The 27,758-nt window shown below is 48.1% G+C and overlaps 1 protein-coding gene across 3 annotated transcripts; it reads right to left on the reverse strand.

The window, feature by feature from the left end:
* Window positions 1-205: 205 nt before the first annotated feature.
* On the reverse strand, window positions 206-27,758 carry Pde6b (phosphodiesterase 6B). 3 transcript variants are annotated; one of them, XM_048364442.1, is made up of 22 exons: window positions 27,224-27,758; window positions 21,227-21,379; window positions 20,797-20,886; window positions 13,866-14,006; window positions 13,708-13,782; window positions 13,134-13,198; window positions 12,525-12,591; window positions 12,282-12,329; window positions 10,304-10,453; window positions 9,882-10,025; window positions 9,365-9,430; window positions 8,123-8,269; window positions 6,359-6,466; window positions 5,986-6,095; window positions 5,709-5,796; window positions 5,086-5,186; window positions 4,877-4,984; window positions 4,466-4,529; window positions 4,129-4,203; window positions 3,072-3,155; window positions 1,807-1,960; window positions 206-406 (listed from the first exon to the last, which is right to left on the reverse strand). In XM_048364442.1, the coding sequence occupies exons 1-22, from the start codon at window positions 27,689-27,691 to the stop codon at window positions 345-347; spliced, it is 2,568 nt and encodes an 855-aa protein (XP_048220399.1). In that variant the 5' UTR covers window positions 27,692-27,758; the 3' UTR covers window positions 206-344. The 3 variants fall into 3 exon arrangements, with proteins under 3 accessions (XP_048220399.1, XP_048220400.1, XP_048220401.1); XM_048364443.1 differs by lacking the exon at window positions 206-406 and having other exon boundaries at window positions 1,469-1,960; window positions 27,224-27,691; XM_048364444.1 differs by lacking the exons at window positions 206-406; window positions 4,129-4,203 and having other exon boundaries at window positions 1,469-1,960; window positions 27,224-27,691.

A 27,758-nucleotide genomic window follows, 5' to 3' on the forward strand; every position in this document is an offset into this window, starting at 1 on the left:
TAGCACTATGGGTCAAGTGGTAGGCACTACCCTTGAGCCTCAAAAAGGAGCTCGGGGGTAGCACCCAAGCCCAGAATTTGAGCCCCAGGATGGGGCAGAACCCCAAACAACAGCAACAAAAATCACCCCCCCCCCAAAAAAACCCCCAAAACATTTAGTTTTGTGGGCTACACCACTTAAATTATTCACAATTGGCTTTAGTTTATAAAAACACAACTTTAGTTTCAAAATACTCAAAAGTTATGTTCAATCATTTTCTTTGCTTTGTAACTTATACCAAACAGCCAGAGGCAGGATGTACTGTGTTAAGTAGTAGCAGGAGGGATCGGCAGCCGGGACATTGCTCACAGGATACAGCAGGTAGAAGACTTTGGTGCAGGGCCACCATTGCAGATTTCCATGCCCACTGCAAGAGAAGACAAATAGAACCCTGGTTGCCTTCTCTGTCCCATGTCCTCTACCAAGCCAGCAGGAGAAAGGGCTGTGCTGGGTGTGGCTAGTCCAAGCGGATTACCTGCTGAGAATTAGCCCTGTTGACACCATGCCCTGATTACTCTCAATCCTAACCTGCCATGACCTTTAAGCTGCCTTGTGCAAATGGGGCTTTTATCCAATGGCACAAGAAGGAGGGAAGGAGAAAAGCACAGAGTTAAGGTAGCCAAACACCAGTGAGGGTAAAACTGTTACTGGGCTTCTGACCTGGGTGCACTAACTTTTTCAGCTGAGTCCTAGCCCATGTTGTGGGAAGAAACAGTATCATGAACGAAAACTTTTACTTTGCTCAAATCTGTTTTCATCTTTAGGCTTGGTGTTTTGCTTCTGAAGACTAATGGGAGTATGATTAGATTTCCTGTTACTATATAACTACTGTGTGTGTGCGTCCCCATCCTGGGCCTTGAGCTCAGGGGTCTGGGTGCTGTCCCTAAGTTTCCATGCACACTACCACTTGAGCCACAGCTCCACTTCCGTCTTTTTGGTGGTTAATAGAGGTAAATGTCACTCAAGTTTGTCTGCCCAGGCTGACTTTGAACAGTGCACTCCTCAGATCTCAGCCTTCTGAGTAGCTAGGATTGTATGCATGAGCCACCTGTATCCAGCAAGAACTCTAAATTTTTTTTTTTTTTTGGCCAGTCCTGGGCCTTGGACTCAGGGCCTGAGCACTGTCCCTGGCTTCTTCTCGCTCAAGGCTAGCACTCTGCCACTTGAGCCACAGCGCCGCTTCTGGCCGTTTTCTGTATATGTGGTGCTGGGGAATCGAACCTAGGGCCTCGTGTATCCGAGGCAGGCACTCTTGCCACTAGGCTATATCCCCAGCCCAAGAACTCTAAATTTTAAACATGGTCTTGCTGTATAACCTTGGCTGACCTCAAACTCATAGCCCTCCTTCCTTAGAGGCTGAGATTACTATCTTGTGTCTCCACCTATGCCTAACTTAATGTAGGACAGAAGGGCTATCAGGAGTTAACCTCAGCTGACTTCAAACTCAACCCTTCTTCCTTAGAGGCTGAGATTACTAGCCTGTGTCCATATCTGTGCCTAACTCAGGACAAAAGGGCTATCAGAAGCTTGGGGAACCAACTTCCCTTGTATGGAATGTGAGCATTCCTGGCTGGGAATGAGCTGGATCTGCTGGGTCTGCTGTGTGGCATGAGCTGCTGTGTTTGGAAGAGGATTATTCTGAGTCTGTATACCAGCCATGGGCTGTCTAAAGTGTGCTTGTCTCCAACTCACCCAGCTAGGTGGTCTCTGTAATTTCACAAGTCTAACTGGGGGGATTGACCAAGGACCTTCTCTAGGGTGCCCAACCTTTTTTGGCTGCGGCATTCTCCTCTTCTTTCTTCTTCTCCTCCAGAGCCTTGACTTTGGCCTCATATTCATCAGCCAGTGCTTTCCACTCCTTCCTGTTGTTTTGCAGTCGGTCGAACATAGGCAGGATTTCTTCATGAAAACGAGAAAATTCCTGGGGGGAACCAAGAAAAGTTGCTGCATTATTGCACTGCCCCTGACAGGCTCAAATGTTAGCCCTTTCTCTAGCCTTTGCTGGCTTCAGTCTTCCCTACTCCCCACTCCACCTCACAGGATTGGCTGGAGAACCACTGAGACATCCCTTTTCCAGCAAAGCCCCAAGGAGAGGGACAAGCTTGAGAACTTATGCAAAGAGCTGCTTCATAGTATGAATCCTCCAGATAGTCCCAGCAGGGAGAGGATCCCAGGAATGGGTGAAACACATGGATGCAAGGAGTGGTCAGGGTAGCATGATGTGCTCCCTGCAAGAGCAGGAAGGACTGGAGCAAATTACCAGGCCCTGTAATGTTTTTGCTAACATGCACATATCACAGATGCAAAACCACATGCACACATGCAGATTGCAGTTGCACACTACATATGCACATGTATGTTATATGGTGTGGATGGGCTGAGGAAGGCAGTAGGTACCCCCTGAGGGGCTGTGCCCTGTGGCCACTCAAGAAGGAGGGTCCTTAGTTCTTCCTGCTTGGCTGGACAGGACTAACTTCACTTTGAACCAAACATCTTCCTTACAATGTGGAGTCCATTGGGCCATATGCAACCACAGGTGTAGTATCTCTGTATCACAGGGGCTTTGCAGTGCTTCCCCATGCCAGCTAGTTGGTGGGAATGTGGCTGCCTTCATTTTCTCCAAGTTGTAGCAGGCAGGGTGCACTGGTGGGGACAGACGGACAGATCCAGGCCTATCCTTGAGAGTTCACAGGCATCTAGCCAAAGACCTTACAAGCAAGCTGCAGTCATTGCCCTAAAGACTGTTCAGGTCATGGGTGGGAGGTGCTCACTGAAGCAGTGACTTGAAGTGGGCTGGGAATTTCCACAAGGGAAGTACTCAGTGCTGCTTCTGAGGGATGGTTGCAGGTTTGGGAATAGGTCAGGGGCTGACTTCTGGTGTACATGCTGGTTGTGATGATCTCTTCTGTCTGCCATTTCAGACTGGGGTTAGGGCTTACAAGTTCCCTCCTGTGAGGACAGTTTCTGGTCCATGCTTCTGCTGATTCCTGGCCACGCTGCCCTATCCAACACAGAATGCCTTGCTTGTATACCTTGTACACAAATGTGCACACGAAGTCGATGAAGCCAACTTGTAGCTTGGGGAGCTCAGCTGCTTTGTTCCGGTCCATCATGGGCTTGTGGGAGAAACAGGCAGCTGATGACACAAGTATCATCACCTCAGGCTCCCGTCCAACCCTCACCCTACAGCTCAGGTGAATCTGTTCCCAGAGATATGGACTGTATAGAGGCAGGGGCAAAGATGGACCCCAGGTGTGGCATCACAGGGGCTGTCCCTTGTCAGCTGTCCAGTGGCCCTGGCCACAGGCTGAGCCCTGGCTTCCCATGTGGGTTCTCATATGTTCACCAAGGTTTTCTGTGAGCCACAGCAGTCTATTGCTCTACTGGGGGTGCTGTCCCAGCTGCTGACCAGGCTGCAGCTGCTAACCAGGACCCAGATGTGTTCTGTGGGCTGTTTGTGGTGTTGTCAGACTGGGTGTTTTGAGTAGCCCTGAAGTCTCCTTCACTTCCTCTTATTCCAGGGATTTGTGCAGTGGGACTCAAGCATGCAGGCAGGGTCTGAGGCCAGGTCCTAGGATGACCAGCTTTACTTCCTGTCTTTTTTATGAAGTATTACTTGTTGGCTAATGGCCCCTTTCTTTGAGACTATGCCCCAAAGTCTGTCCCAGAAAGCTCTTCACATTGCCTGGAGAGTTAGTTTACAAGACAAAACCTATCCCATCTCCTCCCACAGGTGCGAAGCAGCCCTGCCTGTCCCTGTCCCCAATTCCCATTTGGGTGTCTCCCATGTTCTAGCAGTCAGTCCTGACCATCACTGACTCAGCATCTATCTTGCCATGAAACTCTGTCCCTGGCTTTCCTGCACTCCCCTTAGGACGGCTCTGCCTGGCCACCTTATCCCACAGCTGCCTAAATCCTTCCGTTTCCAGGACTGACCTCTTTGTGTGTCATCACCCACACCCAGCCTCTTCTGCAAGATGCTGAGCCACCCATATTCATGCTACTGGATCTTCATAAAGTGAGGTTAAGAATGTCTCAAAGGTCCTGAGCCCCACAATGAAGCTAGAAACCACTGGAAGAAGCACTTACAATGGGCTGCTGATCCAAGACTGTCCTTTCCAGGTCACCTTGTTCCCAGAACTCCGCAGCTACCAGAAGAGCAACCTGGGGGCATAAAGGTTGTGGTGGGGCTCTGCACTCAGGGGCAGTTAGGCTTCCTCAAGGCTCTCCCCAGCCTCTAGCCCACTGAGACTGCTGGGCCAGCAGTTCATGTGCCACCTCCTTCTGCTATGTTCTGGCAGGCTCTGTGCCCCAGTGGCCTGTAACAGCTGTAAACCAATGGCTGTTGCCCTCTACGGCTCTCAGCTGCAGCCCTAGGACTCTCTGGGAAGAGGTATTCTGGATCCAGATGGCTGCTAGCCCTGACCTTGCTCTGGACTTCCCAGGGCTTGGTGATGGCAGACAGGTCACATGCAGTCATCATCATGGCCCTACAAGCAGTAGAACAAACGTAAGTTTTTACTGTATGTCTTCTGAGCACAGAGTAGACATTCCCAATGGCTCCCCAAGACATGGCCAGGGAAGGAATGGGACTCAGCCACACTTCCTTATATGAGAAGAAGAGAAGCTAAATGTGAAGCATGTGGGTACCAAGACCTTAAACCAAACCAAGTGCCCATATGATCCTGATCCCTCCTCGGGAACTGAGGACAGATAGAGACACAACATTTACTCTCAGCATCAATAAACCATATCTTTCTTTCCAGTTTATGGGGTCCAGGAAGTCTATAGGATTAAGTGGCCAATAGTGGACCTGCCACCTTTGCCCACAGCTCACATGACAATCTCCTTCCGTGTTGTCTCTAGGGACAGGTACTCCACCCAGCTCTTTTTGTCCTCGTAGTTCTTGGACTCATCCACAATCTTCTGGAACATTGTCCTCTTCCTAGACCCCGAGAAGGGGAGAAGGCAGGTGGCAGAGCAGTCATACCTGCCCTGTTTTACCCAGGACCCCGCCCACCCTCCTGACCTCTGCCTAGTGCATACTTGAAATAGAGGGCCAGGTCGGTGGCAATGATGGCAATGTCCATGAGGTGGATCACATGTTCATGCTGTCGTCGGTTCAGATTCTGGTAGATGTTCAGGCTCTGCAGTTGGGAGGACATTGATCCATCTCAGAGTGTCACCCAAAATCCCCTTGCCCTTCTGGCTCTCAAATGGGCTAGGCCATTGGCCTCTCATACCCCAGCCTGGACCTTGCTTGTGGGACTCTGGATCTGCCTGTCTTAAGCCTGCAGCTTCTCCAAGTGAGGATGGCTCTCTTCCCTCCCTTGGTGTCCATCCTATGCAGTGGGCTTCCACTATGGGCTGTCAGCTCTGTACCCAGGTAGACACACAGGTCCTTGTCCTGGGAGGGTCCTGGGCCAGCTGCCTTTGCCCATTCCCTCTATTGAGGCTTCTGCCACCACTGGCTGCTTTTGGCTGCTGCCTCCTGGATACCACCCTTCCCCATGCACAGACATCTTCAGCTACCTGTTCTGCAGCTCTTGACACAAAGCCCTGGATTTCTTTGTCATGAACCCTTACTACACAGGACCTGAGGTTCATCTGTCCCTGCATGCCTTGGTCACCCCAGCCCACAAGATCAGGTACTGATTTAAAGTGCAAACCTCCTCTGCCAGCAAGAACTTCCCAAACTCCAGATGGTGCCGTTCCAAAATGGAGGAACCATGCAGCTTGGCTAGGGGATTCTGGGATCTGTGGCAAGTTTAATTTAAAAAATGAAGTCAGAGGACAACAAGATGAGACCCAACCCTCCCTGGCACTATGCCCTGAGGATAGCTCCTCTTGGAACCAGCTGACAGGCAGTGCAGACCAATCCCAAAGCCACATGACCTGGGGTTGACCATGGGCCCTGAATGAACCTGTTTCCCCCCAGGCACCTACTTCATCTGATACAGGTTGTTAGTGCCGCGGTGGTCAATGTCATGGCATAGGCCGGCTGTGACCATGGCGAAGGCCTCCAGATCTGTGTAGTAGCTCTTCAGTTTGCCTGTCTGTGGAGACAGGTGCATGCTTGGATCATGCTGTTGGCCCTTTTCCCCAGCTCCAGTGGGCAGGAGGGAGAGAGGTGTGCGGCTAGCCTAAATTTGCTGCTCTGTCCAGTCAGTTGCCCTGCCCCCTGGGCAGACCTTCTCACTACCTCTGTCCTGCCAAGCCTGTCTCCTGCCCTGGGCTTGGGATGCCCTTGGGCCAGGAAGAAGGTGGTGTGGACACTCTTAGTCTTGTGTGTGACCCTGTCCTATCCCATTCAACGCACCATGAGCAGTGTAAACATGGTCTGGGCCACATTGAAGCCATGCCGCCAGTTGTGGTAGGTGATTCTCCGGTAGGCCTTGCTGACAGAGAACAGGAACCGCACCAGAACCTGAGGAAGGAGAGAACTTGTGAACTCTGATCACTCCCTGCAAGTCCACCAAAGGCTCACCCTATGGTTCATGGTGAAGCCAGCTCCATGCCTGTCATCCAACTCCTATGTCTCTGAGGTCTCCAGCCTTCTTTGCACCCGGTGGCTACTGCTCTCTGGTTGGCCTTTGAGCAGGCGGAGCTAAGAAAAGCTCCAGTCATGGGGAGTTTGGGGCCTCCAGCTTAGGGCTCAGTTCCAAATGGGGAAAGGGACCCTTGAGATATGGGACAAAGAAAAAAGTCTTAGTTTTAGGCACAGTTGTTTGAACAGGCCAAATAGGCCTGTGGGCAGGAAAGCAAGAGACTCTTGGCGAGTGGTTATTTCTGGGCAAGAGAATACAGGCCAAGGGGGCCTCTTACCTGCTTCCCTAGTGACATTTAGGGCCAGAAAATGATTTGAAAATATTTTTATTCTGTTGATTCTTTCTTTTTTTCTAAGCCTGTGCTGGGGCTTGGATTTAAGGATTAGAGGCTGTCCCTGAGCTTCTTCTGCTCAAGGCTAGTGTTCTACCACTTGAGCCACAGCACCTCTTCTGACCTTTTCTGAGTAGTTTGTTGGAGATAAGAGTCTCAAAGACTTTCTTGCCCAGGCTGGTTTGAACCACCTCAGATGTCAGCCTCCTGAATAGTTTAGGATTATAGGTATGAACCACTGGCGCCCAGCTTCTGTTGATACTTTCTACAAAAATTTCCTTTTTGTTTTCCCATAGCATTCAGTAAAATTTCAGAGCTATCAGATTGCCAGTTTTGCTCCCCAAGGAGTTTGAGGAAAATGATTGAGTCCTCAAGAGCTGTGGTGGTGCAAGGGAGGTGGAAACAGCAGAGACTAAGAGAACCGAGGGGAGGGAGCAGATCTGTAGGGCCCTGAGCTGGGGAGTCATTCTTTCTTCTCCGTTGTGATTCTTGAGGGGCCTCATTGGATGGAACCTAGAGGATGCTATGTGCTTTCTCTTTAGGTAAGGGGTTGCTTCAAGTCCCTTTGTACCCCATGCCAAACCCCATTTTTCAGACCAATGGTGCACTAATTGTCTAGAGCTCCTATTAATCAAGGTTTCTGTCCAGCCATCCATATACCATCCATTCATCTACATACCCAACCTTACCAACTCATCTATCCATAAGGCCTGCATTATTATCCCTCCATCCAACAACTCATCTACTCGCCTATTCATCTATCCACATATCCATCTACTTACCCACTTGTCTACCTATTCTTTATCCCTCATTAATCTACTTATTCATCCCTCCATCCACCACCCACATAACCTTCCACCTATTCATATGTCCTTCTACCCATCTGCTTATCCAACATCTATCTAGTCATTCATCCATTCATTTGCATACCCACCCATCCAACTCATCCATTCCTCTCTCATTTATTCATTTATGTAGTCATCCACTTACCTACATGCCCACCCATTCATCCAACCCTTTATTCTAAACATATTTACTATATTTTACCAGTTCCATCCCAATACTTCAAATGTTTCCTTCAGCACTTCCTGTGGGATGTGGGACTGCCCATACCACATGCCCTTCCCCTCTTGAAGGGCCTGGGGCCCTCAATCACATCCCCCCACCTCCTGGGATACTGGGACATCTGGCCATGTCTCCCTACCTCCTGGGGAATCTGGAACTTGCGGACCACACCAAGCTCGTAGTACATCTGGATGCCACACTTGACCAGCTCTAGCTCAGTGCACTCCAGGTCAGAGAAGTGGAACTCATAGATGTCAAACTTGGTGGGCCCCGGCAGCTCTTCCTTCTGCAGAAGGGATTGTGGGCTGAGAGAGGCCAGCCATTCCCAGTCCACTGGTTTCTGGACCTCTCTTTTCTTTGAACCTTCTATGGAGACAGACACCCCAGGCCTCTCTGGAGCAGTCTGCCTACAGCCACTGCAGCATGCAACCAGGATGTGTACATTGCCTTGGCCCAACCAATTCTCTTCTTTCCTACCCAGTGACCTGTCAGTTAAGGTGACATTGTGGAGCAAACACTAATATATGCCCATGAAAAGGCACACAGAGAGATACACAGAGTGAACAAAGTACATGTGTGAAGACTCACCCCACACAGACCACACACAACCACAGGGCGACATACACACCACTGGCATTCAGAATTTGTCAGGCATATTCACATACTGCAAGACTGTCCTATAGGCTGCACTGTCTGGTGGTCCTGCCAAGTCATACAAGTGGTATAGAGATGGAGGCACATGACTGCTGAGTTGATCTAGGGATGTTCTTTGCAAGTGTTCATATGTGTCTTTGTGCCAAACACACGCACAGATATATCCACACTAGGGATTGCAGGCCCTTGATCACTCCTGTAGGGAGACAGCCCTATGGCTGGACACTTGGTCCAAATTGTGCCTGCAGAGACATGGGTAGCATTAGAAAAGATCAGTAGTCAGATAAAGACACTTGACAGCTGGGTGTTAGTGGCTCACACCTACAATCCTAGCTACTCAGGATGCTGAGATCTGAGAATTGCAGTTTGGAGCCAGCCTGGGCAGACAAATCCTCAAACTCTTGTCTCCAAATAACCAACAAAAAAGCTGAAACAAAAATCTGAACAAAGAGTACTGGCTGCAAGTTAAAAAGTCAAGAGAGAATGTGAGGCAAAAACAATACAAACCACCAGCAGGGTAAGCATGACATCAACTCTAGCTGGACAAACCCTCGGAGTGGGGGTGGTGGAGACACATAGCTGCTGAGCAGCGCAGACACACCTGTGATCACACCCTCCCTTGAGCAGCACCAACACCTGGAGATGCCAGTGTGTTCAGGCATCTGCGTCTCCGAAGGATGCCCTGCTACCCATGGGAGTGGCCAGTGTCCACAAGGCAAATTCTCACCAAGATTTTCCCCAGCTCATCCTCCTCACAGTCTGCAGGCTCTTTCCCCAGGCGCTCCCTTGTGGGCTGACAGAGAACAACAGGTGAGTCACATGACATGACAATGTTGGAGTCGTCATTAGTCCACCAGTGAGAGGGGCAGGGCTGCCCTCCTCCCACAAGTGTGACAGAGGGACCCTGCCACTCTCACCCCCTATGAGAGAGGAATTTCACTTTCATGCCATGAATGCATTAGATAAAGGACCCTGAGCATGGAAGGTCAGCAGTCTCCTTGGGCCCAGGCACTATCAGTTTCAGACAGGAATGGCCAGTGCCTGGGGCCCCTTACTTTGCTGCCTTTTACTACACTGTCCTCAGTGATGCAGTGGATCACAGATGGAACCTTATGAGACAGTGTTCATGCCATGCTTACAGAGGCAGAGGTGTAGGGAGGGGCCCCAGGAATGTGTTCTAGTTCCCAGACTCCTTGACCCAACCTCCCCCATAGAAGGGTCTATGGAGTGCTGGCACACAGTACCAGGATTGCCTGGATCTCGTCCTTGTCACACCTCACATGGTATAGAACCATGTCCTGGGCGATGTCCTTGCGATTCTCCAGCTTGTTCATCTTGTCATAGGTGTCTGTGTTGAGCACCGACCAGCCCAGGAACTGGGTCAGGGACTGGAAGCAGGCAGCAGTGTTACCTCATCTCCATGCACCCCAACTAATGCCTACTGTGTGCCATTCCTGTGGTTCAGTGGGCAGGGTTCCAGGCTGCCTGCAGCATGGTGCCTCTGGCTGGGGTCTCTAGGACTGAAACCTTGGGATCTGTCCTTATCTCCACTTTCCCTGATCTAGTGCTGGATAGGGATGGATATGGGGGGGGGGCGATACTCTACTCCCTAGTGTCCTGTACCACTATGCAAGGCTGCTGCTGAAGCCCGGCACCAGATACTCACCTCCATGAGAACTTCATCGTGGTCATCAAAGGGCTTCCCGTCTTTCCTGTTGTAGAAGGTCGCCACCCCCACAATCTCCTCTTTCTTGTTGACAATGGGCATGGAGAGCACATTCTTGATGACCCACCCGGAATCATCCAGAGGCCCCTCCTGTGCAGGGCAGAGGCAGAGCTGAGGCCAGCTCTGGGTCTGACCCTGGCCAGGACTTGTTTGATAGGGAAAGTAAACTTCATTTGTTCTGCCTTCAAGCTGATTATGCCTGTGGTCTTCATGCCATGAATTTCCCTGTCAGAGGAGAATGTTTCCCCACAAGAGCAGGCTTCATAGGATGTATGCACTGCAGCCCTCAGAAGCCCCTCTAGGAAGGTCATATGCTCCCCTTCTCTTAAAGCTCTTAATAACTGCTCAACAAAGAGCTTCACATTTCTGTTTTGTACTGGGCCCTAAATGTTAAGTTCCCGTCTCATGGATGCTGGGCTTGGATATGAAATATGGACACTGGATCAATTCTTGTTCTCGTTCTTTTTGTCCCTTCCTTCCTTCCTTCCTCCCTCCCTCCCTTCCTTCCTCCCTCCCTTCTTTTCCTCCGCTTCCTTCTCCTCCTCTCCTTCCTCCTTCTTTTTTTTGTCTATGACCAGGACCCAAATCTGGTACCTGACACTTTTGCTTATTGGCTAGAGCTTTACCAACTGACCCATGCCTCCCACCCCACTGGGCCAATTCTTCTAGTGTGTTCCTTCTAGGGTTACCTCCCCTAGGGAAGGTCCTTGTGGTTTTTCACATATCCCAGGCTACAGATGAGGATAGGTGGTACAGAGGAACCCCAAGACCCTCTTTCTGGCTGATGTTCAACCTGGCCCAGCCCAGCCGAGAGACCAGTGGAGATCAGATAGTCAGCTAAGACAAGACAAGATGCGCTTAAACAAGACCAGATCGACTGAGTTCAGACAAAGCCAGCACCTCTACAGACAAGAGAGCAGGAATATAAACTTCTTGTGTCGGTATCTCAGTCACTGAGAAAGCTGTTTCACCCTCCTTCTCTACTTCTCTTTCTCTTTCAGACAGGCTCTCATCATTTTGCCTAGGGTCTAAGACTGTGATTCTCTTACCTATGCCCCCCCCCCCAATTAGCATAGCTAGGGTTAAAGGCATAAACCACCACTTCCACTATCCATATTATTTGCTGAGACGGTAGTCTTGCTAACTTTTTTGTCAAGACTGACCTCAAACAACTATCTTACAAGTTCCTGGAATTATAGACATGAGCTGCTACATCTCCAGAGTTGCTGCTTCTTCTTCCTTCTCCTCTTCTTCCTCTTTCTCCTCCTCCTTTTTCTCCTCCCCCTCCTTCTTCTTTCTTCTTCTTTGTATTCTTCTTCTGCTGCTGTTGTTCCTGCTGCTGCTCCTGCTGTTGCTGGTAGTAGGCCTTAAACTCAGGGCCTGGGAACTGTTCCTTAGCTTTATTGCTCAGACCTGGAGCTTTACCACTTGAACCAAAGCTCCACTTCCAGCTTTATTTGCTGGTTAATTGGAGATAGTCTACTTGATTTTCCTGCCCAGGTTAGCTATGAACTGAGATCCTCAGATCTCTGCCTCCTGAGTAGCTAGGATTACAGGTGTGAACCACTGGTACCTGGCTCAGAGTTGTTGTTGTTTTTGGTTGGTCACAGGGCTTCAACTCTGTGCTTGGGCACTGTCCCTGAGCTCTTCACCTCAAGGCTAGCACTCTAACACTTGTGCCACAGTGCCACTTCCAGCTTTCTAGTGGTTAAGTGGAGATAAGAGTCTCACAAACTTTCTTGCCAGGGCTGGCTCAGATCTCACCCTCCCTGAGTAGCTAGGATTATAGGCATGAGCCACCAGTGCCCAGCCAGAGTTGCTTCTAAAACAGCAAAAAGTAATCCAGTCCATGATTCCTGGACCAAAATACTTCCTTTCCTAAGTAAAGCACAGTTTCTGTCAATAGGTAGACACACACCTGAAAAGCGAACATTTCATCTGCAGAGGCATTCATGATGTTACAGATCTGTGAAAGGATCAGAAGCAGTTTCATTCTGAGCACCTAAACTCACAGTCACTACCCACCCCAGCCTTCTCGTAAGACACACTTCTGACTGAGTAAAGCAAGCATCAGGGGATGGCAGGAAGGACAGGTGAGGAGACAGGCAAGCAGGAACCACAGCACTGGCCATGGCAGGCTGGGGCCAGGGGCAGCACTCACAAAGCCACTTTCTGCCACGTAGGTTGGGAGGCCACTGACCAAGGCCCAGTGATCAGCTGGGGGTGTGCTGGGGGAGAGAACAGAGGGTCAGAGGGATAACCACTTAGGTTGTAGAGATGGTTGGGTGTGATCGGGATGGTTTGAGGCACTTTTCACTTCATCACGCTGGGGTCCCTCACCGTGCCAGGGCTCCTCCCCTACCACAGATCCTCTGGGACTTCATTGTTGTACCGATCTGGCCCACTTACCTTCAGGCTTGGCACCTGGATCCCAGTGCCTGCTTAGGGCCTGGGGACAGAGTCTTGATAGAGTTGTGAGATCAGGGCCAGTGGCCACACAGCAGTAGTCCCTCTAGTCCTTAGTCCCTCTAGGCCTGAGCCCTGCCCTGCACTCTGGGCTGGATTTTCCATGGAATTCTTGCCTTCTGGAGAGTACCTTCCAGGACTGGGCTGAGCAAGCCAAGAAACCTGAGGGCCTCCAGGCTCAGGTCACTTCCCTTCTCACTTCCTCAATTCTCACCTGAGAAGGCCCAGATCCTAGTACTCTAGGGGCTGGAAATTAGGCTCCCCCCACACCAGGGTGAGCTGCTTCTAAAATCCTGGCACTTACGGAATGACCTTGATGTCTTCCTTGCCATGGAGGATATAATCAATGACTTTGTAGAAGACAATTTCCTGAAAAACAAAGCACATCAATATGGGGGATTCCTAGCCTGCCCCTAGAGGGGGTCTCTTCCTGAGGTAGAAGAGAGCCAGTCCCCAGCACACACAACTCAAATGCGCACCCAAGGAATCGCATGTGTAGTTGATTGCACACATCCACTGACCAATCCGCCATGAGCAGGTGGGTTGCATAAGCTCCTGTGCATGCCTACACTCACGCGCATGCTCCTTGCCCGTGCCCATAGGCCACACCCTGGTGCAGCCTGCACACACAGATTTTGACCCATCTTTCTTGTGTGCCCTTCAACCCTATACCAACTAGGCCCCTATTCCCCACAGGCCTATGTGGTCTCAAGTTGGAAGATGTCACCGTAATGTAGAGAGAAGAAGCTCTAACAAGCGAGAACAGATGCATGGAAGCCACCCATGCCAGGGCAGGACTGGTAGGGAAGATGGCAGACAGGCACTTGGGGCTGGGAAGCACGGTGGTGGGCTGGGCCCCACCTGCCACCATGACTCACCCTGCCATCAGGTGTGCGTGGGCCTGAGTATGGTTGGGCTTCCCCCATCAGCACTGGCCATATATCAAAGAATTCCTGGGCAGAAAATAAGAGAGAAGGAGTTGGCTTGAGGGATGGGCCAGGCTGGGCAGGAGGCTCCTGAAGGCCCAACGCCTCACCTTCTCCTTGGTCATGTCCAAGAGGCCCACCGAATACCGGTCACAGTTCAGATAGGCCCGCACAGTGTAGAAGGCCTTGTGGAACTGCCTTTCAATGTCCGTCAGCTCCTCAAACACCTTGTTGGCTGACCAGAGCAGGACCTGGAGGGGGAGGTACACGTGTCGGCTGTGACCCTCGCCATCTAAGAATGGCAGCATGGGGTCCACACATACCTAGTATGGATAAGCACACAGGCAGTTAAACACAGCTCCCATGGGATGTCCAGCTGGCTATGGAATCCAGGACAGTGACCAACAGTGTGTAGCTCAGGGTTTCCTGGCGTACAAGATGACCTGTGGTCCTGACCTCGAAAGGCCCTGAAAATGCAGGGACTAGGGAGGTTTCCCTCCAGGCTTTGGCCACGTCCTGTACACTGCCTGGCTTCAGGCTCAGCGAATGAACACATGAGCAAAAGCTGGAATGGCTTGTGTGCACTTGAGATCAAAGCTCTGACCAGCTGTTCCTCTGACTGGCTACTCTGCCATTACCCATGGAAAGCTGAGGTCTGCAGATATAAATTTAGTCTTTTGGATTTTAAGCCCTTTTGTGTCTCAGCAAAGCAAAGCTGAAGGTGACAGCTTGGTAAAGTGCTCCTCTAGGTCCTGGGCCAGACCAGGCTGAACATCACTCCTCAGAGGACCTGGTCTGGCTCAGCCCTACTTCAGGGCTTTCCTCCCACTGGACTGAGCCAAGGTTCTCAAACATGGGTCCTTCAGGAACCCTGTCAGCCCCTAGGGGCTTGCAGCCCCCAGTGGGTTCTGCCTAGAGCTGAGCCCCTCCTCACAGTGGCTCCCATGGTGCCTCTGTCCTACCAGCTCCCTTTGGGTCCTGGGGACTGGGCTATTTCTGGCCACCCTTCCCATGCCCCATGCCATCACTTCCATCCCCAGAGCTAAATACCACCCCCTTCTGTGGTCTTGACCATGAGTGAGTACACATGAGGTTAACAGTGAGAAGAGCCTGCGCTGGCAGAGGCAAGAGCAGTGGTGGGGTAGCCAGAATTCTCCTTGACAGAGGTACAGAACCTGGTCCACTTCCTGCTCTCAGCTGTCAAAGGACTCTGCTTTGACCTTTAAAAAATTTTTAACAATAAAACATGCATTATAATTACTGTTATTATTTTTTATTATCTGTGTGTGTGTGTGTGTGTGTGTATGAGTGCACATGCACATGCGCGTGTGTGCTGGTCCTGGAGCTAGAACTCAGGTCTTGGGTGCTGTCCCTTAGCTTTTTTGCTCAAAGCTGGTGCTCTACCATTTAAGGCTCAGCTCCACTTCTGGCTTTTTGGTGGTCAGTTAGAGACAAGAGTCTCATGAACTTTCATGCCTGGGCTGGCTTCAGACCTTAATCCTCAGATCTCAGCTTTCTGAATAGCTAGGATTAAAAGCATGAACCATTGGTGCCTGATGACACTATTTTTTTTCTTTTTTCTTTGTTTTGTTTTCTGCCAGTCCTGGGGCTTGAACTCAGGGCCTGAGCACTGTCCCTGGCTTCTTTTTGCTCAAGATTAGCACTCTACCACTTGAGCCACAGTGCCACCTCCAGCTTATTCTATATATGTGGTGCTGAGGAATCAAACTCAGGGCTTCATGTATTTGAGGCAAGCACTTTACCACTAGGCCATATTCCCAGCCCTGACACTATTATTTTTTGTTTTTTGTTTTTGTTGCCAGTCCTGGGGCATGGACTCAAGGCCTGAGCACTGTCCCTGGCTTCTTTTTTTGCTCAAGGCTAGCACTCTACCTCTTGAGCCACAGCTCCACTTCCAGCTTTTTTCGATATATGTGGTGCTGAGGAATTGAACCCAGGGCTTCATGTACACGAGGCGAGCACTTTACCACTAGGCCATATTCCTAGCCCCCGACACCATTATTTTTAAAAGGTATATCTCAATATTTCAGCTAGGAATCAAATTCAAACAAGTGCATTTTAAATTGTCATCTATTTAGCAGTCCCAATCACAGCAACCTCATATAGTAAGAGCCAAATTAAGGAGCATGGGTCTCATATTTTTCCATCCCAGCCCACAATACAACTTCCATGATGGAAAGTACATTTGTCTTTGTCTTCAAAATGATCAGCCACTCCTACTTGTCCAATGTAAGTTGAGGTTGGTTAAGAGTTACTGCATTGATGGAGCAGTCTGGAAATGTAAAACTAAAAGCTAGAGCTCTTAGGCATATGCCATGCATTGCCAGTTTTGAAATGGGAAAGGGAAGAATGTCAAGCATGAATGTCCCTAGGCTGTTCTTGGTAATAAAGATGGCTGAAATTTGGGCTGGGGATATGGCTTAGTGGTAGAATGCTTGCCTAGCAAGCATGAAGCCTGGATTCGATTCCTCAGCATCACAAAAACAGAAAAAGCCAGAAGTGGCATTGTGGTTAAAGAGCTAGAGTGCTAGCTTTGAGCAAAAGGGAGCCGGGGACAGTGCCCTGAGACCAAGCCCCAGGACTGGCAAAAAAAAAAAAAATAGATGGTTGAAATTCAATTTTATGTACATCCACATCTACATGGGATCTACTGGATAGATATAAAAAGAGCCATGTAAGATTTGGAAAACCTTAGAATCACTTAGCCAAATTGGAAGCGCATCAGAAGATACGCAGTGGCCTTAGGATGTAGCCAGATTGAAACAGGCTCCAGAGGCAAGTATTTTTCCAAAAGCCCTGCTGCGGGCATGTACATCATGGACACTTACTGCTAAAACATATCATTAGTTCACATGATGCAATCTGTTTGAATGTTTGTGTGCATGTATGTGCTGGTCCTGGGGCTTCAACTCAGGGCCTCCTGCTCTTGCTTGCCTGTTTTTGCTCAAGTGGAACCACACCTCCTCTCCTTGCAACTGCTATGTGTAGGTGACTTCACCACACAACGGAAAATATGCATTCTTCTCAAGTTCACATGGAACATTCACCAGGACATACTTACTCAAATTATGAGGATAAAAATCATAAAAATATTCTCACAGGGTTAACAAACAGTATGTTGCCAGCTGAGGCTGCTGCTGTTTTATTACAACATTACCTCTTGTTTTTATAAAATGTACCAAGATTTAAATTGATAACTTTATTTTCCATGTAAAAAGATCAGTTTTCTTTTATAAAAAAATTCTTACACCACAGTATAACAAACTAGAAATCTACATCACAATATAGTTAGAAAATTCCAATGTAGTTTGGGCTCAGATCCTTCTAGCAGGTGAACATGTGTATCCGAGGATGACCAGCGTGCACCACTGCATCCAACCACTTCCCCCGTAGTTGGTAAAGCAGGTGCATGCCACCATGCCCAGCGACTGGTTGAGGGAGAGTCTTGTAAACATTTTTTTTGCTAAGACTGGCCTCTACTTTCAATCCCCCACCTTCACCTCCCAAGTATCAAGGATTACAGGCTACAACCTTCTTAACCTGCTCTGTTTCCAGCCTCTGCCATTCACTCCTCCTTAGGCAACCTGGTGGTCCTCTGCTCCTGGGAAGTCACCATATCCATTTCACACCAGTTGGCACAGGGCACTGCAGCCAGAACTCCTGGACCCAAGAGATCCTCCTGCCTCTGCCTCCCATGCAGCAGAGATCTCAGGTACATGCCACTTTGCCCAGCTGACATAACTCTTAATGACGAGAAACTGAATGCTTTCCCCTAAGATCAGGAATGAGGAAAGATAGACTTTTCTCATCATAACTATTCATTATTTTATTTGAAGTCTAGCTAGTGTATTAAGAAAAGGAAAGAAAATACAGCATACATAGATTGGGAAGTAGAAACAGAACTGTTTGCACTACCAGAGAAACAATAAGAAAAATCTGGAACTAATAAATGATTTTAGCAAGGTTACAGGATACAAAGTTAGCATATTATAGTTACTGGCTTTCTTTTATGACAAGAACAACTGGAATATAAAATTAAGAATCCAATATCATTTGTATTAACATAACAAGCTGAAATACTTAGGTAAAAATCTAATGAAATATATATATATATATATATATATATATATATATATATATGATCTTTATGCAAAAACTTCAAAACTCTGATGAAAGAATCAAAGATCAAAATTAATGGATTGTTCTTTTTTTTCTAGTCTTGGGGCTTAACTCAAGGCCTGGGCACTATCCCTGAGCTTTTTTGCTCAAGGCTAGTACTCTGTCTCTTGAGCCACAACTTTACTTGTAGCTTTTTGGTGGCTAATTGGAAATAAGAGTCTCTCAGACTTTCCTGTCTAGGTTGACTTTGAACCACAATCCTCAGATCTCAGCCTTCTGGGTAGGTGGACTAGAACAGAGTGGAGGCCAGAAATAGATATGCATGTATGAAGCACTTGATCTTTGACAAAAAGCAAAGTCTTCCCACAAATGGGTAAAAACTGAAGTTGGATATCCACAAATGAAAAAAAATGAATCTAGCCTCAGCCTTTACAACTTCCAGAACATGAATCAGACCTATGTGTAGAAGAAGGACAATATTGTGCAACTTCTAAAAGATGACACAGGAGAAAACCTAGCTAAACTTAGATTTTTGTGATGAGTTTTTAGGTACAACACAAACTATGGCAAGCTGTCCTTTATTAGAACTTAAAACTGTGCATTTCACGGTTGGAGGTAGGCCCTAGAAAAATCTACAAGCGCCTACCTGAGAAACAAGCTAAAAGCAAAAGAACTAGAGATGTGGTTCAAGTAGTAAACATGACTAACAAATGATAGGCCCTGAATTCAACCCTCAGTGCCTAATGAATCAATCTATTGCACCAAATATACTATAAAGAGAATGAAAAGACAAGCCACACCTTGTAAGAAAGTGCTTATAAAACACATATCTGACCAAGGGCTTGTATTCAAAATATGTGCAAACTACAGGTGAACGACTAACCCTTAAAACTAAAAAGCAATCCAGATACTTGTGGCTCGTACCTGTAGTTGTTACTACTCAGGAGGCTGATCTGAGGATCACAGTTCAAAACCAGCCCTGGCAGGAAAGCTCATGAGACTCATCTCCAATTAGCCAGCAAAAAACTGGAAATGGAACTGTGGCTCAAGTAGTAGAGTAGGACTTATGCCTTCCAGACCAGTGTGTATGAGCATGCGCACACACATCTCCCAACAACAACAAAACAATTGAAAAACAAGAAGCCAAACAACTCATTTTAGAGAATGGACAGAAGACAAGCAGACAGCTCGCAGAAGATGGAGATTCACATGAGCATGTAGGGAGGGAATGATAAAATGCAGTACTGTACACTGACTAAGACTGTAGGACCTAAGGGCCCCATACACAGTGCAGGCAAGGGCACAGGGCAACAGCAACACTCACTTCCCCAGGAAGTAACATAGCACAGCCACTTTCTGGCATTTTCTTGCAAAGCCAAGCATAGTCACATGGTGTTGTCCAGCAGTTATGCTCCTGGTATTTACCTAATTGAATTAGAAATGGTGTGCACAAAAACCTGCATATGGGGATTCACTGAGTATTATTCACAGTTGCCTCCAAACTGGGAGTGACCAAGATGTCCTTGAGCAGATGAATAAACAAACCGGTATATCCAAACAGTGAAATATGATTCAGCATCAAAAAGCAATGAGTAAACAAGCCGCCAAAAAGTGAATGATGCAATGTGAAGAGGCTGCTTGCTGTATGACTGCAGCTCTGTGCTGTTCTGGATAGGAAAACACTGCGCGTAAACCTTCATGGTTTCCAGGGTTTCATGGGGGTGGTGAAAGAGGACAGAACAGGAGATGTATAGAGCATAAAGATATTCTGTTTGAGATGGAATCTCCTTATGTAGTGTCAGTCTTCAAACTCTGAGTCTTTCTACTTTAGTCTCCAAAGTGCTAGGATTACAATAATGCATTATGATGCCCAGCGCTGTAATGTTATCTTTTTTATATACTGGTACTAGGGCTTGAACCCTGAACTGAGCACTGCCCCTTAGTTTTTTGCTCAAGGCTGGCACTCTACCACTTCCAGCTTTTTTTGGTGGTTAATTGATGATGAGAGTCTTATAGACTTTCCTGCCCATGCTGGCTTCAAACTGTAATCCTAAGCTCTCATCCTTCTGAGGTGCCAGGTGTATAAAGATACTGTTAACATCCATTGTGCATTTGTCATGACCTGTAGAACTTTATAATACAAAGAATGAAGCTTACTGTGTGCAAAAATAGGTGAATTGTTTTGGGGAATCCAAGACAGAATGCAGACCAAAAAGAGACTCTAACTGTAGTGTAAACTATGAAAACCTCTGACTGCAGGGAGTGTGAAGCAAGGTGTCCATTTGTGTAATTTGGGAGATGGGTAGTGTCTGTAAAACTGGGGCAAAAGGAAATGCATAATCACTGCTCTCTGCTTAGTGTTGACCATGTGAGTACAGGCTAACAGTTCTGACATAAATTCTGTACAAGTGGGTGGTGGGTGGTGGGAGCCAGGGGTCTCTCTGTTGGGGGGATTTGCATTCCAAAAAGAGGAGGAGGTGAGTGAGGTTGATGTGGCAAAGAATGGGGTTGGCAACACCAGTCAGGACTCTTGTCTAACTGAATGCAGGAAGAGACGGTTGCTTGTAGGAATACTTACAAATAAGTGTAGACACAAGTTAGTGCACAAATATAGCCTCTTCCTTTGTCAGATGAGAGGATATAGAAGCAATGAGCCCCCCAGCAACAATGAGCACACCCAGCACCCAGATCTTGGCTTCCAATACAATGTTTGAGTGGAGACAACTGGACTGGGGCAGGTGGACTCTCTGGAGTGAGTGTCCGTGTTGTTTGTGCTGTATGTCTGGTGGTCTCTCTGGAGTGTCTGAGTTGTGTGTGCTGGGGGGGTCTCTCTCTGGAGTGAGTGTCTGAGTTGTGTGTGCTTTGTGCCTGGTGGGGTGGGTGTGGGGTATGTAGACATACCTGGCCTCGGCGAGTCTCGCAGTTGTGGAGGTAACTGAGGTGGTAGATCTTCAGATTTAATGTGGCAAAATTCAGGTACTTTGTGAAAATCTGAAACAGAATTGTAACAGCAGGAATCAGAAATTGCAGGGTTTGGATTTTCTGGCTATATGTTTACAAAGGAGACTTGTACCAGAGGCCACTGGATGAGGCACCATGGGCTCAGACATCCAGGACCATCACATGAGAATCAAAGGGAGATGGATCACATGCACAGTTTGCACACATGGAGGTGCAGAAGGCACAGGGATTGTGCTCACTGATGCCCAGGACACCACTTGCACATAGATGGATGCCCAGAGGGAGACAGCGACATGCAGACTGCATGGGAGTGCTCATAGAGACATGCCGACATGCAGGGAAGACACTCAGACATCTTCCAGACACTCACATCTTCATCTTCACTGGTGAAACATGGGCCATCTAGCTTATTCACTGCCATGATAACAGCCATGACATCTTTGCCATTCATGGTGGGCATGGCCAGGATGTTCCTTGTCACATAGTCGGTGAGCTCATCAGCAAATGAGCTGAAGTGGGGACACTGTGGAGAGAGGAGAGAAGAGACTGTTGCTGTGACCTGGAGCCTGACTTGTCCTGGCTCCTGGGGTGGGGCTAAGCTCTAGGAGACTGCTCCACAGGTGTGGCAAGGTTAGGTGGCTCTGCCTCTGGCCCTGGGATACAGCCCCTGGGCTTAGCTTGCTCTGGGTCTTAACCTGGTTCACCTTACCACTGAGCTTATGACATCTGAGCTCTGACTCCTAGAGAGGTGCTTCTGCCTTCCCTTGGCCTCTCTCTGCTCTGTCTCCACCTCTTCCTCCAGCACCTGCCCAGCTTTTGGTGGAGTTGGCCTCCTGAATGCCTGAGTCTTTCCCAGGTATCTCTTAGTCTAGATGATGATTCCCCTTCTATCTCTAGCCACCTTGAGGCCAGCCCCACTTGTTCTTTCCCCAACAGACAACTATTGTTGAATGGTTTGTTTGTGGGACATTCTCACAAGGATGAGTTAGCTGGAAATCTGGGATGAAGTCCCCTGTGTTCTGGGGTCTGTCCAAAGGTGGATTGCTCTTGTGTCAGCCTCATTGTAGTCTGCTCATTTCCAGCAAGCCAGAAATAGTCCAGTGTCCCTCCCATCCCTGGTCAATACTGTCTCCTTGATTGCTATATGGTTGGATGAGGAAATTCCTATCAAAATCCCTGTTGACTGTTACAGGAATTCTTTTTTGTTTTTTTGAGATAGGGTGTCACTAACTTTATTTTTCCAGGACAGCTTCAGATTATGATCTTCCTACCTCAGCCTCCCACATAGGTGGAATCACAGACATAGGCTATTGTATTCTTAGCTCTGAGTCCACGGTTCAAACTCCAACATCCACATTGGTTCCAGTCCTTAGAGTATTTCCTGAATGAGTGGTCTTAGATCATTACAGTGTTTCTGACAAGAGCAACATGTGAAACTTAGATTATGTACATCATCTAAGAGCATCACATGTGACCCTAGGATGCACACAGACTCTCACATGAGACCCTCAGAAGATGAAAAAGGATCTTCACATATGATCTCACATGTGACTTGTAGAGGGTACACAACAATTCTTATGCTTGATCTTTAGAGGATGTGACCTTCAGAGGATACAGAGCCACAATGTGAGCCTTCAGAGGATGTACACAGAACCTCCTGTAGCCTTCAGAGGATGACCCTCAGAGAATGTACATAGGACCACACGGGTGGCCTTCAGAGGATGCACACAGAACCACAATGAGAGCCTTCCGAGGATGCACACAGAATCTCCTGTAGCCCTTAGAGAATGACCCTCAGAGAATGCACACAGAACCACACAGGTGACCCTCAGAGGATGCATGCAGAACCACAATGAGAGCCTGGACATAGGTAACCCTCTGAGGATGCACATAGAATGGCATATATGACCCTCAGAGGATGCACACTATGCACAGGTCCTAGTCAGCAAACATCCAGTCTTGGTTTTTCAGCTTTGTCTCTAACATTTTGTTCTGAGACCTCCTCTTTCACCTCTCTCGGCTTCACTCACCTTCTAAGCCTCCTTTCTCAAACAGACAGTAGAGCAGCCTGGGATCTCCTTTCTTTCCTCTCTCAGACTTCCTCCACCACGAAGCTGTACACTATTTATTACTTTCTCTCATTCATCGGTCTTCCCCCTTCAGGGACTTAAATGTGCTCAAGGGCTTGGTTTTAGAATGCTCTCAGAACTCTTTCCGGCATTCTTTCCTCCATGACAGCTGCCTTTCTGGGCTCCCTACCTTCCTGGCCAGGTCTCAGGTTTTCCTGAGAAATACCTTGGCACTGTCCTAGCTCTCCTACTTGGGTCTGGTCCAGTCACCACCTGTATGCCCAAGGCCTCTGTCCTTCTGTTGGTAACCCAGCCGAGCCTCATCATGCCTGGGTCTTTGCCCATGCTGGGATATTTATCCCACAGCCCATGGACTCATGGACCCCACTAGACCCTTAGGAACAAGACGAAGGAGCCTTGGCTTTTAGGACAAACTGCTAAAGCCCTGCTTCTCTGAGCAATCTGTCTGGCCCCTCAAAAAATCCCTAGGTCTCCTAGAGCCTATATCCCTGACAGCTCCACTTCCTTCAAAGAGTTGGGAGGAGGCTTCAGGGTGAAGCTGTGAGTTATTTCATTTTGATTAGCTGTGGTGTTATGGGACAGCCTTCCTTGGAGACTCAAGCCAAGAGAATATTGCCAGATTTGGAAGTTTAACCTCTATCTTTTACATAATTTAGTCATATTTTCAGTCAACATCTCTTCACTCCACTTGTAGAAAATGATTACTTTTGTAGGATCTTGAGTTCAGTACAAGGATGTATATAATGTGACACGTAAATACTGATTTCCTCAATTCTTGTGTGTGCGTGTGTGTGTGTGTGTGTGTATGTGTGCACATGTACAGACACATGCACACCAATCCTGGGGCTTGAATTAATGGCCTGGGCACTATCCCCTAACTTTTCCTACCACTTGAATTGCAGCTTCACTTCTGGCTTTTTTGGTGGTTAATTGGAGATAAGAGCCTTATGAATTTGGTGGTTAATTGGAGATTAGAGCCTTATGAATTTTCCTGCCAAGGCTAGTTTCGAACAATGTGATCCTCACAGCTCAGCCTCCTGAGTAGCTAGGATTATAGGCATAAGACATTGACACTTAGTTATAATACAGTTATTGTTTATTTGTTTTGTTTCTAACCTAAAACTAACCTTGAAATTTTCTAGTTTGGTACCTGGGATAGACCAAAGAAAGGACCTCTTACCTTGTAGAAAAAAAATTTTAAATAGAGGAACTTAGTTGATATGCTTGGTCATACAAGAGGCACTGCTAAACAGTAAAGTGGTGCTAAGTCTTCTTCCCGTTATAGATATGTTATTGTTGTCAATGGTTTTTGGTTTTTGCTTTTGCCAGTCCTGAGTCTTGAACTCAGGGCCTATGCACTGTTCCTGAGCCTCTTTGTGTTCAAGGCTAGCTAGCACTCTACCACTTGAACCACAGCACTACCTCTGGCTTTTTTTTTTTTCTGAGTAGTTTGCTGGAGATAACAGTCTCATGGACTTCCCTGCCAGGGCTGGCTTTGAACCATGATCCTCGGATCTCAGCCTCCTGAGTAGCTAGGATGATAGGTATGAGCCTCTGGCGCCCAGCTGTGGCATAAATGTTTAAAGGATTATAGAGGTTTGATGGACCTGATGTGCTTTCCATCAGCCTAAGATGCTACACAATGGAATAGATCAGTTACTTGTCAGTTACTAGTGTCTCATTAGAGGTTCAACTACAACTCCTTTGTCTTTCATCACTCTGGTTCTGATTCTTCTCCAAAATCATTTGCAGCTATTGGATATAGGGTTTTGGTAACCCTAATATTCATGGACTAAATTCCCAGAACTCCCAAGAAAAAACTAATATGGGTCCATGAAATTGCTAATGAAGATCGAAGGAGGCCGAATTGAGATGGAATGAACTGATAAAATCTACAGGACTTTATTTTTTTATTTGAAATATTACTAGCTCTTTCTTAAATGCTTATGTTTTCTAGATTTAAGAAAACTTCTTAAGCTGTCTACAGATTACAGCAATTTGGTAAAATATAACTTTGTCAATGTTCTCAAAAATTTATTTTTTTCTCCCAAAATTATAAAAACTATCTGTGGATATTTTTATTTCTATGGTTGTATAGCTATTTGCAGAGGTTCAAGAAGAATTTGTTCTTTGCATAGTAGCACATGAATGGAACCATTACCTTCAACCAGGATGTCACATTTTAAAATGTGCCTGTTTCTTCCTTGAAAACAGGGATATGAACCCAGAAGTCTACCACTTGGTAATAGAGTATTGTAAAGTGCCTGATAAAAATCTTGGTGGTTGTTTTTTTTCTCATTTTGACTCTTATCTCTTTTCCTCTAGTCTGAGGTTGATAAGACCTAGCACAGCCTGGGGTTATTATAGCTCTTAAGGAGAAGGCATTGTACGTCTTCCCACAGAGGACATGCCCTTGGGAAGGCCAGTCCTGAGGCAGGCTTTACCACAGCTACACAGATGCATGGGGCAGGGGAAGCTGAAGGACACTGACAGCTTTGCAGCCTGAATGGACTCAGACTGAGGAGGGGCAGCAGCAGGTGGAGGACCAGTCCTAGGCTCAAGGATGAAGCACCATCCTGGAGATTATGTGTGAGCAGGCAGGGAGAGAAGACAAGGAAGGAAGGAAGGAAGGAAGGAAGGAAGGAAGGAAGGAAGGAAGGAAGGAAGGAAGGAAGGAAAGGGAGGGGAGGGGGAAGGAGGGAGGGGAGAGGGAAAAGAAAGAGAGAAAAAAGAAAAAGAGAGGGCTGGGGATATAGCCTAGTGGCAAGAGTGCCTGCCTCGGATACACGAGGCCCTAGGTTCGATTCCCCAGCACCACATATACAGAAAACGGCCAGAAGCGGCACTGTGGCTCAAGTGGCAGAGTGCTAGCCTTGAGCGGGAAGAAGCCAGGGACAGTGCTCAGGCCCTGAGTCCAAGGCCCAGGACTGGCCAAAAAAAAAAAAAAAAAAGAAAAAGAGAGAAGGAATGAAGGAAGGAAGAAAGAAAGAAAGGAAGGAAGGAAGGAAGAAAGAAAGAAAGAAAAGAAAGAAGTAGAAGCAGAAGAAAGGAAGGGATTGAAATGGTTACTGCCCTATACAAGCCAGCCTACCAATCACCAAATTTATTGTTTTCCTGCTCATGATATTCTATTTGACTCATGGATGACCCATTTATTTAAAAGGAAGTAAAGACTAAGCTAATCCTACAGATTAATCTATTCAGGTCGTTAGATGGATGCCTGTTTATAGCAGATAAGTGTAAGAGGATTGCAGCTGTCCTGCCTAGCCTTTCCACCTGGACTGGAAGGGAGCAAATGGTGGCCTTTGGGGAGACGGTCCAGGTGGGGATTCCCTCTGGGACTCCTTCATGGGGGCTTATACAGCAGGACCTAAGGCTGCCTGGGTCCCTCAGGGAAGGAAAAAGAGGAAGAGGAGCCAGGAGAGGAGCGGGCAAGAAAGATGCTGTCAACTGGTCTTTCTTCCTCATAGGCCTCTAGTCCCTGGTCCCACTTGTGTACTCCTCCAGAGCCCCTCATCTGTGGTCCCACCCACATGTAAGAATCACTTAACTCAGCAGTCCAGACATACATTGCTCCTGCCTGAGATAGGTCTTTCCTGGCTATGCATCCCTAGGCTAGCAGCTTCCACCAAGACCTTTCCCTTCTGTCAGTGAGTCTATTCACAGACAGGGCCTGAATATCTCAGCACTGTGCACTGCCCCCCTCTCTCCACCCCCAAATCCCCACCTAGCACCAGCTGGGTGGTGGAGCTGCTGCTGTTATGGTGGGAAATTTGGAGCTTCCTTCTCTGCTGACCTCTGTACTAGTCCTGGCCTGACCTTGCAAGGCTCACCCAGCCTACCTCTGACACCTCAGGGAAGGCTGTCCATCCCCTCTGGCCACGGTTCAGGCCCTCACAGTCTGCACAACCCCCACCATACACCATGGAGCCCCAGACACAAGGCCAGAGCCTAACTCTGTTCTCTGGCCTGATCAAAGACTACAGCACTAGGAGAATTTCTGAGCTAACATTAGGAGGTTGCAGCTTGTATAGGGCTCTGGGGACCGCGCCCCCCCCCCACCCCCCAGAGCTCTCCTTTTCACTGAAGGTGCCAAAGAATAGCTTCTGGGAGGGACAGGCAAAAGGCTGGACACATGATCTAGGAGCTAACAGGGTAGAAATGTGGGGCTCCAAGGACTCTGGAGGAAATGAGTTTGGGCCCTGGGCAGGAGGCCACTGCATACTCTCCTAAAGGTCCAGGGTGGGCACAGGGCCCCCTAGCTCATGCACACCCACCTCTGTCACATCCTGCACGTTCACCATCTTCTTGGTCTGAGCCACATGGCCCACAACCCCAATGTCCAGTGGGAAGACAATCTCAGAGTCGGGGGGCACTAGGCAGTCCTCTAGGAGGCTTCCTGGCTGCACACTGAAAAGCCGTGTGGCAAGCTCTGCCACGCCATTGCGCTGGCGGTACATGAAGAGGCTGCAGCGGTCAGCATGCAGAATTGTGCAGAGGCGCCGCAGGACTTTGAAGACCACACGCTCCATGTTGATGCTTTCCTGCATGTCCTGTACCAGCTCAAACAGTGCCATGCTCTCCTCTACCTGGCACAGCTCGCGTAGGCTCTCGCAGTCCACCAGACGCCCATTCTCGCAGGCACTAGTTACATTCTCAGGGCTCAGCTTCTTCCCAAAGTACTGGTGGGCAAAGCTGGGATTCCCATCCAGGAAGTTTTGCACCTGCTCCTCTGTGAGGCTCATGATGTCCCCACTGCTGCTCCTCAAGCTGCTGCCTCTCCAGGGTGCACATGGGTTCTACAAACACTGT

This window comes from Perognathus longimembris, chromosome 16 (genome assembly GCF_023159225.1).
Source record: "Perognathus longimembris pacificus isolate PPM17 chromosome 16, ASM2315922v1, whole genome shotgun sequence".
In the NCBI taxonomy this organism is placed as follows: Eukaryota; Metazoa; Chordata; class Mammalia; order Rodentia; family Heteromyidae; genus Perognathus; species Perognathus longimembris.

Excerpts from the sequence above, each read along its gene's own strand:
- Pde6b (XM_048364442.1), bottom strand. The coding sequence starts at position 27,691 with ATGAGCCTCACAGAGGAGCAGGTGCAAAACTTCCTGGATGGGAATCCC. Across the intron at positions 13,783-13,865 it reads TGGACATGACCAAGGAGAAG|GAATTCTTTGATATATGGCC; the intron begins GTGAGGCGTTGG and ends TTTTCTGCCCAG. Across the intron at positions 12,330-12,524 it reads ACGTGGCAGAAAGTGGCTTT|ATCTGTAACATCATGAATGC; the intron begins GTGAGTGCTGCC and ends ATCCTTTCACAG.